Raw genomic sequence first — 15635 nt, forward strand, 5'->3', positions numbered from 1 at the left:
AAAGAGCAACTACAAAAACAATTGGTTTCATATTGGTAGATATCCAGATGCAGTGAATCGGAATCAAAACTGAAAAAAGTGGATTGTGCATCAGAAGATTTGAACAGCATCTGAACATCTTGGCTCCATTGTGTTTCCCAGTCTGAATAACATTCAGTAAGCTGCTGTATTTAGCTGGACTGTTGGTCAGACAGTACTCAGACCGGATGACTGGCCTCACTAATGACAGGGGGGACTGATGTGAAGTTTGACTTCTTCACAACATCGCGTCATGTGTGTCTGTTTTTAAACATGCATCACCATGTAATGATGGTGCTTCAGCTGAATCATGTGTTTGACTGTATTCTCTGTGATGTTAGACATCAGACTAACATTGTGCAACCTGTTAAGATGACAGTAGTTGAGTACAAAGAAATCGGATAGATTTTGTCTGTAAACTGGAATCTGATTTTACATGATCAGTTAATCTGTTGGTCTTAAAAGATCAGGAGTACATTCACATGAAAGATTCAGTATTTGTACCTGTCTCGACGTGATGTTGATCTATTCTCCAGATAATATTGTGTGTTGCCAACAACGAGACCAACCATTGGGTTGCTTACCTTTATAGTTTGTGTTGATTTGGAGCTTCGCCTGAATTTCAAAATAAATGCCTGAAGCTTATTTGGCTTGTACACCGGTGCACCATCAAAATAAGTGCAATCTCTCCCAATCCAATATATTTGATCCTACTTGTGGTTTAAGTGAGGAATTTTCATAGTGTTCAAAAATGGGTCCTTGCAGGTAAAACTTGTTTCAATTAATCAGGTTTATTTGATGAAACGTCTTGATTGTCAGACTGTGTGTTTTGCAGCATTATCTTGACTTAAGACTAAAACACTTCTCAATTTGAATCCATAGCTGCCTTCAAACTCATAGAGCAGAATATGGATGGTCATAAATCCCTGATCCGTCTCTCTCTCTGTTTTTAAAAACTTTTGTGTGTGTGTGGTCACCTTTAACTTTACACTCACCCTTGAACTTGCAAGTAGCTTGCAGTATATTTGACTTGATATTTCTGTGTATAGGTCAAGGGAAAAGGTGTGGGATCCTGTGCATAGCCAAACCCAGCTGGCTCTGTCTACGTCTGTGTGTTGAAGTATGTGTATTAAGCTAAAGCTTGTGTGTGCTCTACTTAGTGCTCCCTCTCTCTCTCTCTCTGCCGTCTTTATCTTCGACCTTTCCACATTCCACAACCTGCTTCTGGAGGTTGGCTCCCATTGGCCGAAACACTGCAGGCTTTGTTTGAACTGGGCCCTGGGATTGGAAGGTTTGTTTGTTTCTGGCTCTGATACGTGGAGTGGATCTGCTCCTGCTGTATTTTTACTGTCAAAGGAATGTCAACAGGCCTTTTCCTTATTGAAGCTGACACCTTGAAGTCTGTTAGATAGGAGGAAAGAGATAGTGAAACAAATAGACATTTTTCAAAGTACTCACCTAAGGTGGCTTTGATAAGGCACTCCTATTATAAACTCATTAGATGAGATTTAATGTCTGGTAAACTACTGCTTTCTGAGAAACGAAGAGAATATTCAGGGTTATTTATGAGAAGCAGATGGTTTATTTGTTCAGTTACTAAATATCTTACATTTGGGGTTTGGCGCTTGTAATATTAGACAATAATATGGCAACAAGCCATCTATAAATCTAACATAATGTGTTTTTTTAAATTGGAGTACTACTTTCTGATAAATGTGCATAGATTAATAAGTGATTGATTTTAAGGCAACATGTGTTTAAATTATAATAATGGACATTTCAGCAAACAGACATTAGCATTATTTTACTAATGGCAACAAAGATTGTGATGCACATTCAAAAATCTGTTATTTTTGTCAGCATTTACATTTGTGATTAAAACCACAATGCTGATACAAGTCCTTGGCTAAAGCTGTGTTGCATTTACAACGTGTTTTACCATTTAGCCTTGACTCACTATCACTACAGTGTCGTGTGTAATGTCTTTGTTGATGGATGTGTTTGTATTAGCAGACAGTCATGGTATTTCACAGCCTTGATCAGACTCCTATGAATAACTATAATTTGACTGTGCTGCTGCAGGGCCAAAGTGAATATTATGGCATGTGACAAGAGAAAACCATTCAGTTAAATAAGTGTACTGTTTATGTACTGCTGGTAATAATAATGACATATTCATAGACCAGACATAAATGAATAAGTAGGCTAGCCTTATCAGAAATCCACATATTGATTATTGATAGATGATGACCAGGGGCAAAAATGTCAACAACAAAAACGTTGTGCAAATAGTCATAAGCACATCACCTGACCTGTACAGGTAATACATCTGTTACAGCAGATTTATTTTACTACCCCCCCTCGCTCTCTCTCTCTCTCTCTCTCGCTCCTTCCCTTTCTCGCTCTTCCCTCTCTCTCTCTCCCGGTGACGTCATGAAACTGGGCCGCCGTTTTGCTGAAACCATCGGAATGCGACACACTTTGTATTTACAACTCAAAGCTAGAGCACTTTTCATTTTCTGACTGTCATTTTCTAGACGCTACCGATCTATGTACGAGAGCGTGTCCGTGTCGCTTTTAGTACTATATTTTTGAATGGAGACGTAACGACGCTTCCGAGTTGTATTTTCTTCACGGAAACAACTTTGTTGCTGCAGGGAGTCTGTTTTTTTCTCTTCCCCTCCTCGTCCTCAGCTGTGTTTCCGACATGAGATCAGGTGGATAGTGTGTTGCTGCGGCTTTAAACAGTACATGTGAGTATCCCCGAACATAGATAGAGTTTCATACGCGCGTATTGTGTATTAACTCCTTGTTTGTCGTGCGTAAAGCAAGTTAAGAGTTAAGGTTTGCATTATAACTTCTAGTGGGGCTGTGTAACGTTGTTGGGATCGGGCGAAAGTTAAATCTGGGCCACAACAGCACGGTTTTGTTTAAAATCCCACAGCATGGATTATCTCGGAGTCAGTAAAATTAAGCATAATAAGTTTATTGTTTGCCTCGTGGGGAGGGAGGCAGCGAGAGAGTGAGGGGTGACTGTGTGTGTCTGTTGGACTGCTGCTGTGTCTTTCCTCTCCCTGACTGTGTCCATTCAAACCTTAGTGACTGCTCTTTTTAGTGACAGCTGTGGGACTGTCATCTGTCTCTCCCTGCACAAGTGCTAGTGACACATGGATTTTAATACTGATTCACTGTCAACTTGTGACCTTGTGCTAGAACTAGGAAGTTGGGTCATGTTGATCTTGTGTGCAGGAAGTTTGTGTCATGTGTTTTATTTATTTACTTGTTTAAAATTGGAGGGAGGAGGTGGGGTAGATACTTTGTTCTGCTTGTTCATTCTCTCAGTGTAGTCAGTTGAAGCTAGGAACAATAGAAATGTGTGGTTTAGGCATATGGGGTGGGTTTTTAGAGCTAATATTAAGTGGACTAAGTATAAAAGTACGAGATCTAAAAAGTATTTTATATCCCCCCGGCCGTTTCCCTTTTTCTGATTTGTAAAACACACAGATGGGCATCAAACCATTATTTGATTTTCTTGCATAACCTACATATTTTTTTTTTTGCAATCTCTGGGGTTTAGTTTGTATATTTAGGCTTTTAAGAGCCTATAACAACGACCCATAGTTTAATAACTGGTCGATAATGTAAAAAAAATTCTGAGCCTAAAACATGTAGACTAATAACTTTTTGCCAAAATGTAAACACGAAAAATTACATTTTGGTACACTTGTTTTTGGTGCACTTATTACAGAAAATATTTTTCTCACTATGTTCAAAGTTCTAAAATCATTCAAATGTGTCTGAAACATCCCTTAAGTAAACAAGCTGCAGGACTATAGATGATAACCATTATAATCCACAAGGAGGACATACTTTTATGTTTCTACCTGGTATTTTCTCTGAATATGTTGTATTTAACATTAAAGATCTCATGATACTAACATCAGCTGGCCATCAGCTGGTCAATGCAGTTTGATGTCATGGGAACTTCAGTAAGTGCAACAACCCGTTCTGTATCTTAACTACCTCATTTACTGTAATGGTAGACAGATGTAAGCAGGCTGCCACACACACAGTGCTGTGAACCAGTGGTGGAAGAAGTCTTCAGATCTTTTACTCAAGGAAAAACTACCAAACAAATTGTTCAAAGTTTTTTTTAAAGACATTGCATTTAAAGACACTAAAACAAGCAAAAGAACAAAAAATACTAACACTGAAATACTATTTAATAAAGTGTGTAATAGTAACGTCCAGTGGTTCTGACTCCAGTTGAGTAGAATTATGAAGTAGCTTGAAGATGAAATACTCAGGTAGAGTACAGTTTCTTTATCAGTCCAGTATTTGAGTAAATTACTTACAACACTGTTGTGAACAGGCCGATGGGCGTTAGAGCAGTCTGTATATCCAAGGTCACACAAGGTTTACACAGCACTTTATGAATGTGTGTGTGTGTGTGTGTGTGTGTGTGTTTGTGTGGTTGTGTTTGCTGGAGTGAGAGAACAAGCTATTAATGATCTCCCCTGATTCAGCAGCAGCAAGCTAATGTAAGAGCAGCACCATAACAACAATGGTAACCTGAAGACTGCACATCATAAATCAGTGTCTCTGTATTCTATCTCATTGAGGAGCAGATATTAGTTTAGAGCTTTGATGAACGCCACTTCAAGGGTTGGTTTTGGTAAAAAAAATATATTCTATATTTAATTTAGCGTGAGAATTTCCCACCTGGCAACCACTGGCATGTTTTTTAGTTTTTTTAGTTTTTTTTTGCCTTGGCTGGCTGGTAACTTTGTTTTCTCTACCAGACATCATTTAGGCCATTTATTGCCTCAATTTTGGAAATGTGGTCAGATGTTAAATTTGGGAATTTATCCCTCACTGTAGCTTGTGCTTGAAAACGAGACTATGCATAATGAGTTTTTCATCTGACCTAGTCAGCAACGCTTAAATGGCCTCCAACACAATACTGAAGTTAAGCATCAGTGATCCATGGTATGTTATGAAATACCAGAACTTGTAATACACATATTTTGTAAATATCGTATTATCTGGAAAATATCATATTATATGCTGAACAAGCATTGTTGCTAGTTGGAGTAATAAGGTAAAATCTTGCAAATCATCTCAAATGTATAATCCAGCGCTAAAAAGATTTCTTTCATCTTTTTGAAGTTTGTTTACATTGACCTTTTCAACCCGTGAGTGTTGTTAGTGTCTCAGGAAGATAGTTCTGCCTCGATGGAGCCACAGACAGAGAACTTATCAGAGCGGAGGGAAAGGGAAAATTGCTTTCAGTGATCGATAAGCAAAGCATGTTTCCTAACAAATACACGCCCCATACCCGATGGTATCATTGCAGTTAAACAGTGTTGCTGTGACTGGCGGTGTCTTTTCTGAGTGTGGACCACCCATGTATACAACACTTGAATCAGGCCAAAGGACAGCAGCTTCATCCCAACAGTTCATCAGCCCGGCGCTGGCCCACTGACCGGACAGGCTTTCTCACTGTGCAGCCAGGCAGACACACATTGAGCAAGAGCAAAGCAGAAGGGAGGGAGTGGGACGTGTTGAGGGGAGTGTTTGAGGGCAATGGTGGAGTGGGTGATGAGATAGTGATGGATTTGGAGAAGGAGGAACGGGAAAAAACATGGAAGTTATAACTGCAGTGATTGTTGTGTTCAGGGAGGGGCCTGCTTGTTTTGCTCTGTGAGAGGAGGGGCCCTTTTTTATAGTTTTTGGCTCACTGTGTGTGTGTGTGTGTGTGTGTGTGTGTGTGTGTGTGTGTGTGTGTGTACACTGTTAACTGTTTGAGTGGGTAGCAGGGTGCAGCAGTTTATCTCCTCTTCTACTGTTTTTAGCCTCAGGTTGAAATCCCCAGACTTTTCTTAATGAAGCCGTTTGATTTTTTTTTGCTAGACATAATATTTACGTTGACTCGAGATCAGTGGGATTGTTATATTTGAACTCTCTGTATGGACTTGGACTATTTTGGCACATATGTAGCGGTAATTTTCAATACTCACAACTTTGGATAAATACTTTGGTGATATTTCTGTGAAATGTAATTTGAACTGGCTTGTACAATCTATAAAGTCATTAACTTAACATGCAGAAAACTGTCTCAACTCTACTATAAACAACTATGATTGGTTAGTAAATGGTTTGTGTGTTAGCTGCCTCAGTCGATGTGTCTCCATTTAATAAATTGAGTCCTACTTTTGTATAAACATTGATGAACAAATCATCTGGTGGTCAGTAAAAGCAGGCACCTGTTGCTTTGGTCCTCCTGCCTGGTTCTCACACAGTGTTTCCTGTGTTATGGTGACAGGTTTATGGAGGGGAGGGTTGTAGGCTGAGCCCCGCAGGGGTTTGTCCGGGTCGGGGAGGGGACAGTGTGACTGTATACACCTGCTGCAGCTGAGCTGTTAAACACTTTCCCTTACTGTACGCCTGGAGCTCACCTGTTCTTCTGTCACCTGTCTGACTCCGTCTGTCAGTACAAGGCTTGTGCCATATATGGAAGTGGTTGTAAAACTGACTTGTAGCTTGTCTGTCAGTACAATACTATATAGAAAATAACTTAATAACTACCAAAGAAATGTATTGCGCTTGGCTTTTCTATTTGACACACCTTTTAACTTTTCTTTTTTTATGCGTATATATTATCACACCATTTTATATATAATAAGTCATAATAAGGCACTCAGTGAATAAATGATCTCTCAAATCAAACAGGATCTTTGTGGTCAGAGCTCTGTAATCTCTCTGCTGTTTAACACTTTACTTTAAACCTTATCGTGTCATGTCTCCTGACATTAGCATTAAAGTTGTGTTTTTACCCCAACGCCCTCAAACTAAGAGTTCTATCTCCAGCGGCAGCAGAAAAGCTCAGGATGTGTATAATACCACAATCCTCATGATTCACAGCCAGACCACTGTCTGTGAATATGAGACACCCAATGTCATTCTCAATCCCAGAATGACAAATGTTGATAATGATTTACAGTCTGTTGAGGCTTCTTATGCTTTCAATAAGACATTATGTGTGAATCAAGCCATTACTTACTTAGGGTTCCCATCGTATCAATAGTACATCTAAATATCCAGTCTCCGTTAATGTAGTGCTTTCTTAAGGCTACATTTACTCTGTGTCCCACAGGTCAAATACATTGATTGACTTTGCTGCTGTCTCAGCCGAACACTAATGGCATCGCTCTACAGTGATGTAAGTATCTTGTCTGTTGTCACCAGACTCATTTAGACTGCAAAGAGGCATTTAGCACCAGTGTTGTAACAGCACTGCTATGAGATAGTTTAGCTAATAGTAATAAAATCCAGAGCTGGTAGTTGGGTGGAGAGTGGAGACATGAGATCACTTACTGGCTTTACATCAATAAAATCTGATGTAATTTATTTGAAAAAGATGTTTAAGCTGCGTGTTGAAAATGTTGATTTATTCACCAAACATTTTCAGATAACAGCGATGGCAACATCTGGTAAAATTATGAGGATGTTCTATCACTGGAGTACATTGGGATTTATCATTTTCATTCTGTGTTGTTATTATAATACTCTGGCATTAGATGATCATTTAAAATCAAAGGCTATTAATCAAGCTTTGTAAATAGACTCACCATTCCTGAGGATATGAGTTGGGCCTTTTCTTTCCATCCTAACCGGTTTGATTTGTGTGGAAAACATGTTTGGGCTCTTGGGCAGGACTGCATAAATCCTAAACAATATTGCAAGCTGAGGGGGGTGTGTACTATCCTTGCCCTAGTCCACATGGCGCCACGTCAACCAGATGACGTGGTGCTGGTAATGGCGACACGCAGCAGCAGTGTGTGAGAGTGCAGTTTTCGTCTGACAAACTATGGTTTTTAACTGGTTTTAAACCATATTTAACGGTGGTTTTTAGCTGGTTTTAAGATGTGGTTTTTAACCTGTCCTGTGTGTCCTGTTTTATCGTCCTACTAACCTGTAACCTGCAGAGTGTCCATTGACGATGCCATGGTTTTAAAACTTTTCCGTGGTGTTAAGGAAAGGAAAAGTCCTGGTCCAGATGGCATCGGAGGTCGGCTGCTGAAAAACTGTGCTGGGCAGCTGGCAAATATTTTCTGCTTCATTTTTCAGTTGTCTTTACAGCTGCAGAAGGTTCCTTGTCTGTGGAAGGACTCAATCATTGTTCCAGTGCCAAAGAACAACACACCTAAGGCACTTAATGACTTCAGGCCAGTGGCACTTACCTGCCTAGCCTTGAAACTACTTGAGAAACTGGTGAAAAATGCACTTATGGACAATGTACAGGATCATTTGGACCCTCTTCAGTTTGCCTATAGGTCGGGCAGAGGTGTGGATGATGCGACAGGGTGCTTTTAAACATGGTTTTTAAACACCTTGAGGAGGCCAGGTCCCTTGTTCGTCTGCTTTTTATTGATTTCTCATCAGCTTTTAACTGCATCCAGCCCCATGTTTTAGCAGACAGATTGAAGAGTCTTTTTAACATTGATGCTGGCCTGCTGAGTTGGCTGATGGACTTTTTAACAGTGAGGTCACAACGGGTGAGAGTGAATGGTGTTTTCTCAGACGTCCCGTTCTCCTCCACCGGATCCCCCAAGGCTGTGTCCTCTCACCTCTTTTATTTGTTTTATACACGAATGAATGTCGGAGCCGACATGACAGATGATTCTATTATTGTGTCCCTCCTCAGCGGTGACGACCCTGAACACGGTCCTGTAGTGAGCGATTTTATGTATTGGTGTGAATCATCCTTTTTAAATATTAACGTGGCAAAAACAAAGGAGATGTTGATTGATTTTAGGAAAACTCCATCCCCCATCTCCCCTGTTTTAATGAACGATCAGCCTGTTGAAGTGGTGCAGCAATACAAATACCTTGGAACTGTGATTGATGAAAAATTAAGCTTTGAGCCCCATGTCGATGCTGTGTGCAAGAAAGCACATCAGCGTATGTACTTTTATCGGAAGCTCCGCAGTTTTAATGTTGACACCACTTTAATGAAAATGTTTTATTCTTGTTTTATTGAATCTGTTCTCACTTTTTGTTTTGTCTGCTGGCACGGATCACTTTCTGTGAAGCAGAAAAATCAGCTGCAGGCAATTGTTAAAGTGTGCAGCAAGATTGCTGGAACCCAATTGAGTAACCTCAATGACCTGTATAAGTTTAGGTCATTGAGGAAGGCCCGCTCAATTATGGCTGACTCGACCCATCCCCTGTACCCTGAGTTTACCCTGCTGCCATCAGGGCGCAGATACAGGCTTCCACTTTGCCGAACTAACCGGCTGAAGAAATCATTTATGCCTGCTGCCATCAGTCTGGTCAATGACCACATGCAAATATGTGATCTATTTATGTTATTTGTTGTCTTATATGTTATATGTTTGCTGTCTTTCTCTACTGCTGGCTGTACAACAAATTTCCCCTCGGGGATAATAAAGATAAAGATACCTTGAACCATGGTAAATATCTAAATTGGCAATTTATCCTGCATTGTGCTGTTTGTTTCAGTATTGTTAGAGTATCGTGTTGAAGTGTCCAGGCTGTGTTGTTGGCTCTTTTTGAACCTGACTTTTCCTCAGTGTTCCTGGGCGGGTCCTGCTGCTAGATTTCAAACAGTCGTGCTGTGAAAGGCTTTATTAACAGTATGACTCATGGCCTCTCTAACTTAGGACCTGCCCAGATCGCCCGCCAACCCTCCGCCTGACCCTTCCTGGTCCTCCCATCCCTGGATCTTTTTCAATGGCTTGTTTTTCACACTTCTTCTGTTTTTGTTCTTTTCTACGTTGGACAATATTTTGTACGAAAACAAGAACAGAATGCTCTGGCACTGCAACTGCCCCACAGCTGCTGTGGCTTCTACTGGTCAGATGCACAGCAAGGCCTCGTTGTGCCTCTAACACACTGAGCACTAGCAGGCCTCTGTTTGACTACTGGGGAGTGTCTCCTTTGATGCCCACTGACAAAGCAACAAGACAAAAATGTTGAGCAGCGCTACTGAGTTTTTCCACAATAGCAGCAGATTTCAATGATTTCCCTGATAAGGTGAGGTCTTTGCTATCAGGCACCCGTTCCTGTAATATTAAGAGGCTTCAAAAACAGCTGCATTTTGACTACACTGAACATTTGTAATGTTAAAACTGAGTCAACAGACTATATTCTGTTGACAATAGGTTTTTTTTCTCACAGCAGGCATTCTGTGAAAAATGCCTATGTCAACAATGTATTGACTGACTCTGATGCTACTTTAAGGTTATACTTTGCAATGCTACTGGACTGTATTATATTATTTTATATTATGTGTCTTTAAAGCAGCAAAAATATTATCGTCCTTTGGTCTGGAACCACAACACCACACACTGGATCACAGTTCTGTTACAGCCATCAGATATCAGGCTATATTTGTAGATACCAGGGCTGAGAATAGTTCCTTAAGGCATCTTTACACTTTCACACGCTGATAAGTTAATGTCCAAATTACTTTTACATAAGGCAAAGTCCAACCTGCATATGCATCTGTTTTATCTGACAGAAAGTGATCTGTCAGCAGCAGACTGGACTGTAGTCAGTCTGTTGTGTACTGCAGCGCAGGGTGATGCCTGAGCTCTGTGTGTGTTCTATTGGAGCAGGAGCACTTGTCCTGTCATAAGTAATGGGGGATCAGCGCTGAGCCTATTGTTGAGGGACCTTCAGCTAAAGGTCACTCTGTTTTAATGCCTGTATGCCGCTAAATGTTCAATGGGACAAAATAAGCCAGTTGTGTGATGGTTTATTTTCTGAACTACACAAACACACACACTAAACACAAAGCATTGCTATCACGGTGGTGTGGCCAGTTTTCCATAGAAGGACTTAAGTTTATTTCCTTTAAGTACACCAGTTAGTGTGCTGGTTTTATTTAAGCAGTTTCTAAGATTTCCGCTCAGTAATAGTTTGACCCTAACTCAATCATTGATTACATGTTATAAGAAGCTGCTTCCAGCAAGCATCCCAAGCAAATTTCAAATGCTGATTTATATATTTAAATACACATCTGCGACAAGTACCCACAGTAATTGAGTGTTATCTGAAGTTTCTGTTTATGCTACATGCATTTATGATATTTATGATATGTGTTACATAGGCCAGACATTTGCATGTTTCCCTCAGTTTATCCTGCTCACTCTCTTTCCTGTTTCCTCCCTTCAGGTCTGTTGCTAGGCTGCAGCTGCCTCAGCCGCCACCATGTTTACCAAGAAGAAGAAGTCTCGTATCCAGATCTCTGCCCCGTCTAACTTTGAGCATCGCGTTCACACAGACTTTGACGAGCAGGAGCAGAAGTTTGTGGGTCTGCCGCGGCAATGGCATTCGCTGATCGAAGACACGGCCAAAAGGCCCAAACCCTTCATCGATGTGAACGTCATCACTACTGTAGAGCCACGCAAGGTGGGAGACGCAAACAGCAAACGAGTTGTCAGATGAAGAAAATGATGCTCATTCAAATTGTCATGAATTCTGTTTATTTGTTTTTACATTTTTGATTCACTGCATTGCCTTAGTCTGCAAAAGCAAACTATAGTCACACACTTGGTGGCACTAATTCAAAATATTATAATTTTGCAGAAAGTGGTTGATTGAGTTGACAAGCTTTGTTTGTTGCGGCCCTTTTATCCTGTCATCCTCATATCACTATAATCCACTACTTTTCTTTTTTTGTTGTCTCCAGACAATTGTTCGTGGCAACAGCAAGATCGGAGCGGACGGCTCTCTGACATGGCTGCTGGATGAGTTTGACACCATGTCTGTGACTCGCTCTAACTCCCTGCGCCGAGGCAGCCCGCCCATCCAGCCACGCAAAAACTCAAGCTCCTCAGGGGGAGGAGGGCAGGAGAACGGAGACCCCGGTCACCACAGACACCACTCTCACTCAGACAGACTAGAGAGGTGAGAGACACACTGCAGGTCCAGGTGGAGTAACAGCACAGATTTTAAAGGTGCACTATGTAGTTTCATGGAAAGGGGGATTGTTTACATTTGCAGAGCTTGCAGTTAGTTTCCAAAACATATTTACTCTACATGCAATTCTTAGTATTGAATAATTAAAATTTTTTTGAGGTACCTGGAACCAAATGTAAGACTAGAATCTTTGTTAACAAAAGTGAGGGCCCTGCTGCTGTAAACTACAGTGAAAAAGTCATTTTTAAGGTAGCTTTCTAACTTCACACAGTGTTCCAGGTATCACATTTTCTTGTGAAGAAAGTTTGTTTATTCAGTTATGGGAATATACTTTACAGAATTTTCACTTGGCTGACATACCAAAAGTTACATAGTGCATCTTTCAGCAAAAATAAGATTTAAACAATATGATAATTCTTCAGCAGCAGCATCATGCTCAGCTTTTGTTGCATCATAATTTTATGACAGTCACAGAAACCACCAATGAGCTGCCACACCACAGTCTGATTAACCCGTTGCTCTTCTGTACAGAGAGCGGCCCAGACCAGAGCACCAGAGTGGAGGTGACCCTCGTCAGGGCCAGCGTGGGCTCCGTCCTCCTCAGTGGGAGGAGGGGGGCCAGGGCCGGCCTCAGCAGCAGCCCCGGGGCCAGGAGCCCAGCAGGGGCCACAGGGACAGACCAGGCTCCGGGCCCCCTCCTCCCCCCCACAGAGACAGAGAGCATCGGGAAAGAGACAGGGACCAGGTACGGACTGAAGTTTGACCCTAAACCAGGGCTGTACGCTTATTTTTTTAGGTGGTAGCACTGGTGCTAGCAAGCCAAAAAAATCAGTAGCACAAAAATAAATTTGGTAGCACAGAAAGTATGTTCGAAAACTTGCATAACCTTAACCCTTGCATTTCGCTCTAATTACCTTTGAGGCTGTCATCTTGGTCTAATTTGAGATTCACAATTAATATTATATCCTAGTGTGTGCAGTAATAATTGTAGAAAAATTAATAGGGTTGCACTGATTGCAATTTAGACAAAAGAATCTAACCTGCCAATTGCAATTTTTTGCTGATTCAGAATTATTTCTCCCCATAAGAATATAAAAATAATATCTGTATCTATATATTTTTTTGTATATATAATTATTATATTAATAATAATAACAAAAATAGAAAATGTCCTTCTGTTAATTAAAACCAAACTTTAAAACATTAAACATAGCTTGTTAAATGAATAAGTATACATATTGGTAAAATTTAGGATAAATTAAATTGGTTGTTGTGAATGTGCTGAGAGTAGTTCTTCAGTGGCTTATTTCAAACTCTCTGCACCTGAATGAGTTGCCTTTGTAGCTAGAGCACTGCAAGCTGAAGCGCTAACTTCCTGTTTTACCGGCTTCAGAATAAAAGTCAACTCATGTTTGGCTAGTAACAGGCTTTTAATGTGAAGGCGCACAGGAAATGTTCTGCTTGCACACGCGCTAACTTAACTGCGGTAATGTAAAGAGCCGTCTCCTTCCGGTTATATCGCCGCACAAGCACAGATCCAGAGCGCACATCTTTCACCAGCCAAAGACTACATTTACCCGCATTTGGAGATAGTTATTGAAGAGCCCTCTAAGCAGTGTTGTGCATCTGCTCATTAGCACTAGTGCGAGTGGACTTGTATTCATCATCGCACGTGATCAATTCCAGTAGCAAATGCGATCAGAACTGTCGCACTGTACAGCCCTGCCCTAAACCCTCCTTACTGTAAATAATACAGCAGATTATGGGTCTGAATAGGGTTGGTTCCTATCCAAGTTTTTATCCCCTTTAAAACTTCCACAAATGATATCCAGTACATGGTAATTAGAAACATACGCATATAGACAGCAGATTTTTTTCATGACGGTAATTAAAGAAATACTGTTGCTATTTTTAAATACCCCAGGATACCAAATTACCGCCTAACCATAGGTTCTGAAATCTGGGGGCATGTGCATTAAAGTTAATAGTAATAGTTGGGGGAGGGGGCGCTTGTGGTGTAGTGGTTAGAGCGCCCCCGCCCCCCCAAGAGGCTCAGCAGACCGGGTTTGAATCCAAACCGTGGTCAGTTCTCTGCATGTCATTCTACTCTCTTCCCCCTTTCATCTCTGTCTCTCTGCACTATAAGTAAAGCATTAAAAATGCCCAAAAATAATCTTAAGTAGTAATAGTTGGAGCTGTTGTCATCATCCCTCTCTTCTCTCACCCAAACTTCTCTTCAGGAGCAGGTGTCTCACAGGGATCAACCCAGTGACCAGAGGCCCAAATCCAGCTACGTGGTGCGGGACAGTAGCCCCCAGTCGCCCAGGGACAAGAGGCCTCTCTCCGGTCCCAACATCCGCACCCCAAACCTGCCAGTATCAGAGGGGGTGATGAAGACTGCACAACAACCCACACGGCCTTTCAACACCTACCCACGGACAGACAGCGAGGGAGGACGCAGCCCCACGGGACAGGTAGGGACGGCAGCACAAACCGAAAAAAAAAACAGATAAATGGAGCTTTTCCAGCCAGGACAGGCTCAAGGAGAGATCACAGCCCCGAGGGAAGCTATTGACTGAGAGAAAAAAGGCAGCAGGTGCAGATTTAGACACAGGTGCAGATTTAGACACAGGCTGAACAATGATGGCTCTCATCACTTTGCTGTTTGTCCTCCAGGTCAGGTGTAGCTGCTATTGTCCTGTGTCCTCTTGTGTAAGCTGTGATCGATGTTTGTGTGATGATTTCAAGTTCAAAACAGAGAATGTTACAGAATGATGTAATGAAAAGAAAAATGAAACTTTTCAGAGTTAGGTACATGTGAAGGTCCAGGGGCGGATTTCTGTTGGATTTTTGTTTAGTATTTTCAATATTTAGTATATCAAAGATTTCCTCTCATTTTCCTCTTTTTACAGCAGTCACTTTCCCTTTTAATAACTCAGGTCATTTGCAAATCAGTGAGCAGGACTGCTTTATAGCTTTAATGAATTATTTAATTACCGTGATTAAATAAGATAAGATTGAACTTTATTCATCATGAAGGGAATTCTTTTGGCAAGGTGCTCCATAATGTATGTCATTTATTAATACTGAACTTGCTCAAACTCCAACCCTAAAAGGACAGTGTCCTCCTAATGATTTTTATTCCATGCATACACACATTAAACTAAACATTATGTTGTCCTGTCTACTTCTTCCAGCCGGTTCGACACCAGGAGTCCTCTCCTCAGAACGGCCCCTCTGGCGGCTCGGCCCGAGGTTCCTCTAACTCCAAACCCCCAGTGAGCCACCCTCACCCTCACCACACGTCCCACCCCAGCCTGAGCCCAGAGGCCTCCCAGCAGCCACACACCGCTCACCCTAACGTCCCCGCCCCACGGCCCCCTGTGCCCTCTGGACCCCCGGCATCAGCTGCTCCGCCTCAGGGCCGTTCACCACAGAGAGAGCCCCAGAGGGTGTCCCATGAGCAGTTCAGAGCAGCGCTACAGATGGTGGTGGACCCTGGAGATCCACGGACCTACCTGGACCACTACATTAAGATAGGAGAGGGCTCAACGGGCATAGTGTGCATCGCCACGGTGAAGACTACAGGGAAACTGGTCGCTGTCAAGAAGATGGACCTGAGGAAACAACAGCGCAGAGAACTCCTCTTCAACGAGGTGACAGTTCAG

General features: G+C 41.7%; 1 protein-coding gene across 2 annotated transcripts in view; it reads left to right on the forward strand.

Annotated features, from left to right (window-relative positions):
* Window positions 1–15635, forward strand: part of pak4 (p21 protein (Cdc42/Rac)-activated kinase 4) — a 35231-nt gene that overhangs the window by 9890 nt on the left and 9706 nt on the right. The window contains exons 1-6 of one of the 2 annotated variants that reach the window (XM_080054040.1): window positions 2560–2771; window positions 11221–11457; window positions 11738–11955; window positions 12499–12712; window positions 14208–14441; window positions 15165–15623. In XM_080054040.1, the coding sequence (XP_079910166.1) occupies window positions 11257–11457; window positions 11738–11955; window positions 12499–12712; window positions 14208–14441; window positions 15165–15623 (1326 nt within the window). In that variant the 5' untranslated portion in view covers window positions 2560–2771; window positions 11221–11256. Of the gene's footprint in view, window positions 1–2559; window positions 2772–11220; window positions 11458–11737; window positions 11956–12498; window positions 12713–14207; window positions 14442–15164; window positions 15624–15635 lie in introns of those variants that run through there. The other variant, XM_080054039.1, reaches the window with a different exon arrangement.

Source organism: Ammodytes marinus (genome assembly GCF_949987685.1).
Source record: "Ammodytes marinus genome assembly, chromosome: 3".
In the NCBI taxonomy this organism is placed as follows: domain Eukaryota; kingdom Metazoa; phylum Chordata; class Actinopteri; order Uranoscopiformes; family Ammodytidae; genus Ammodytes; species Ammodytes marinus.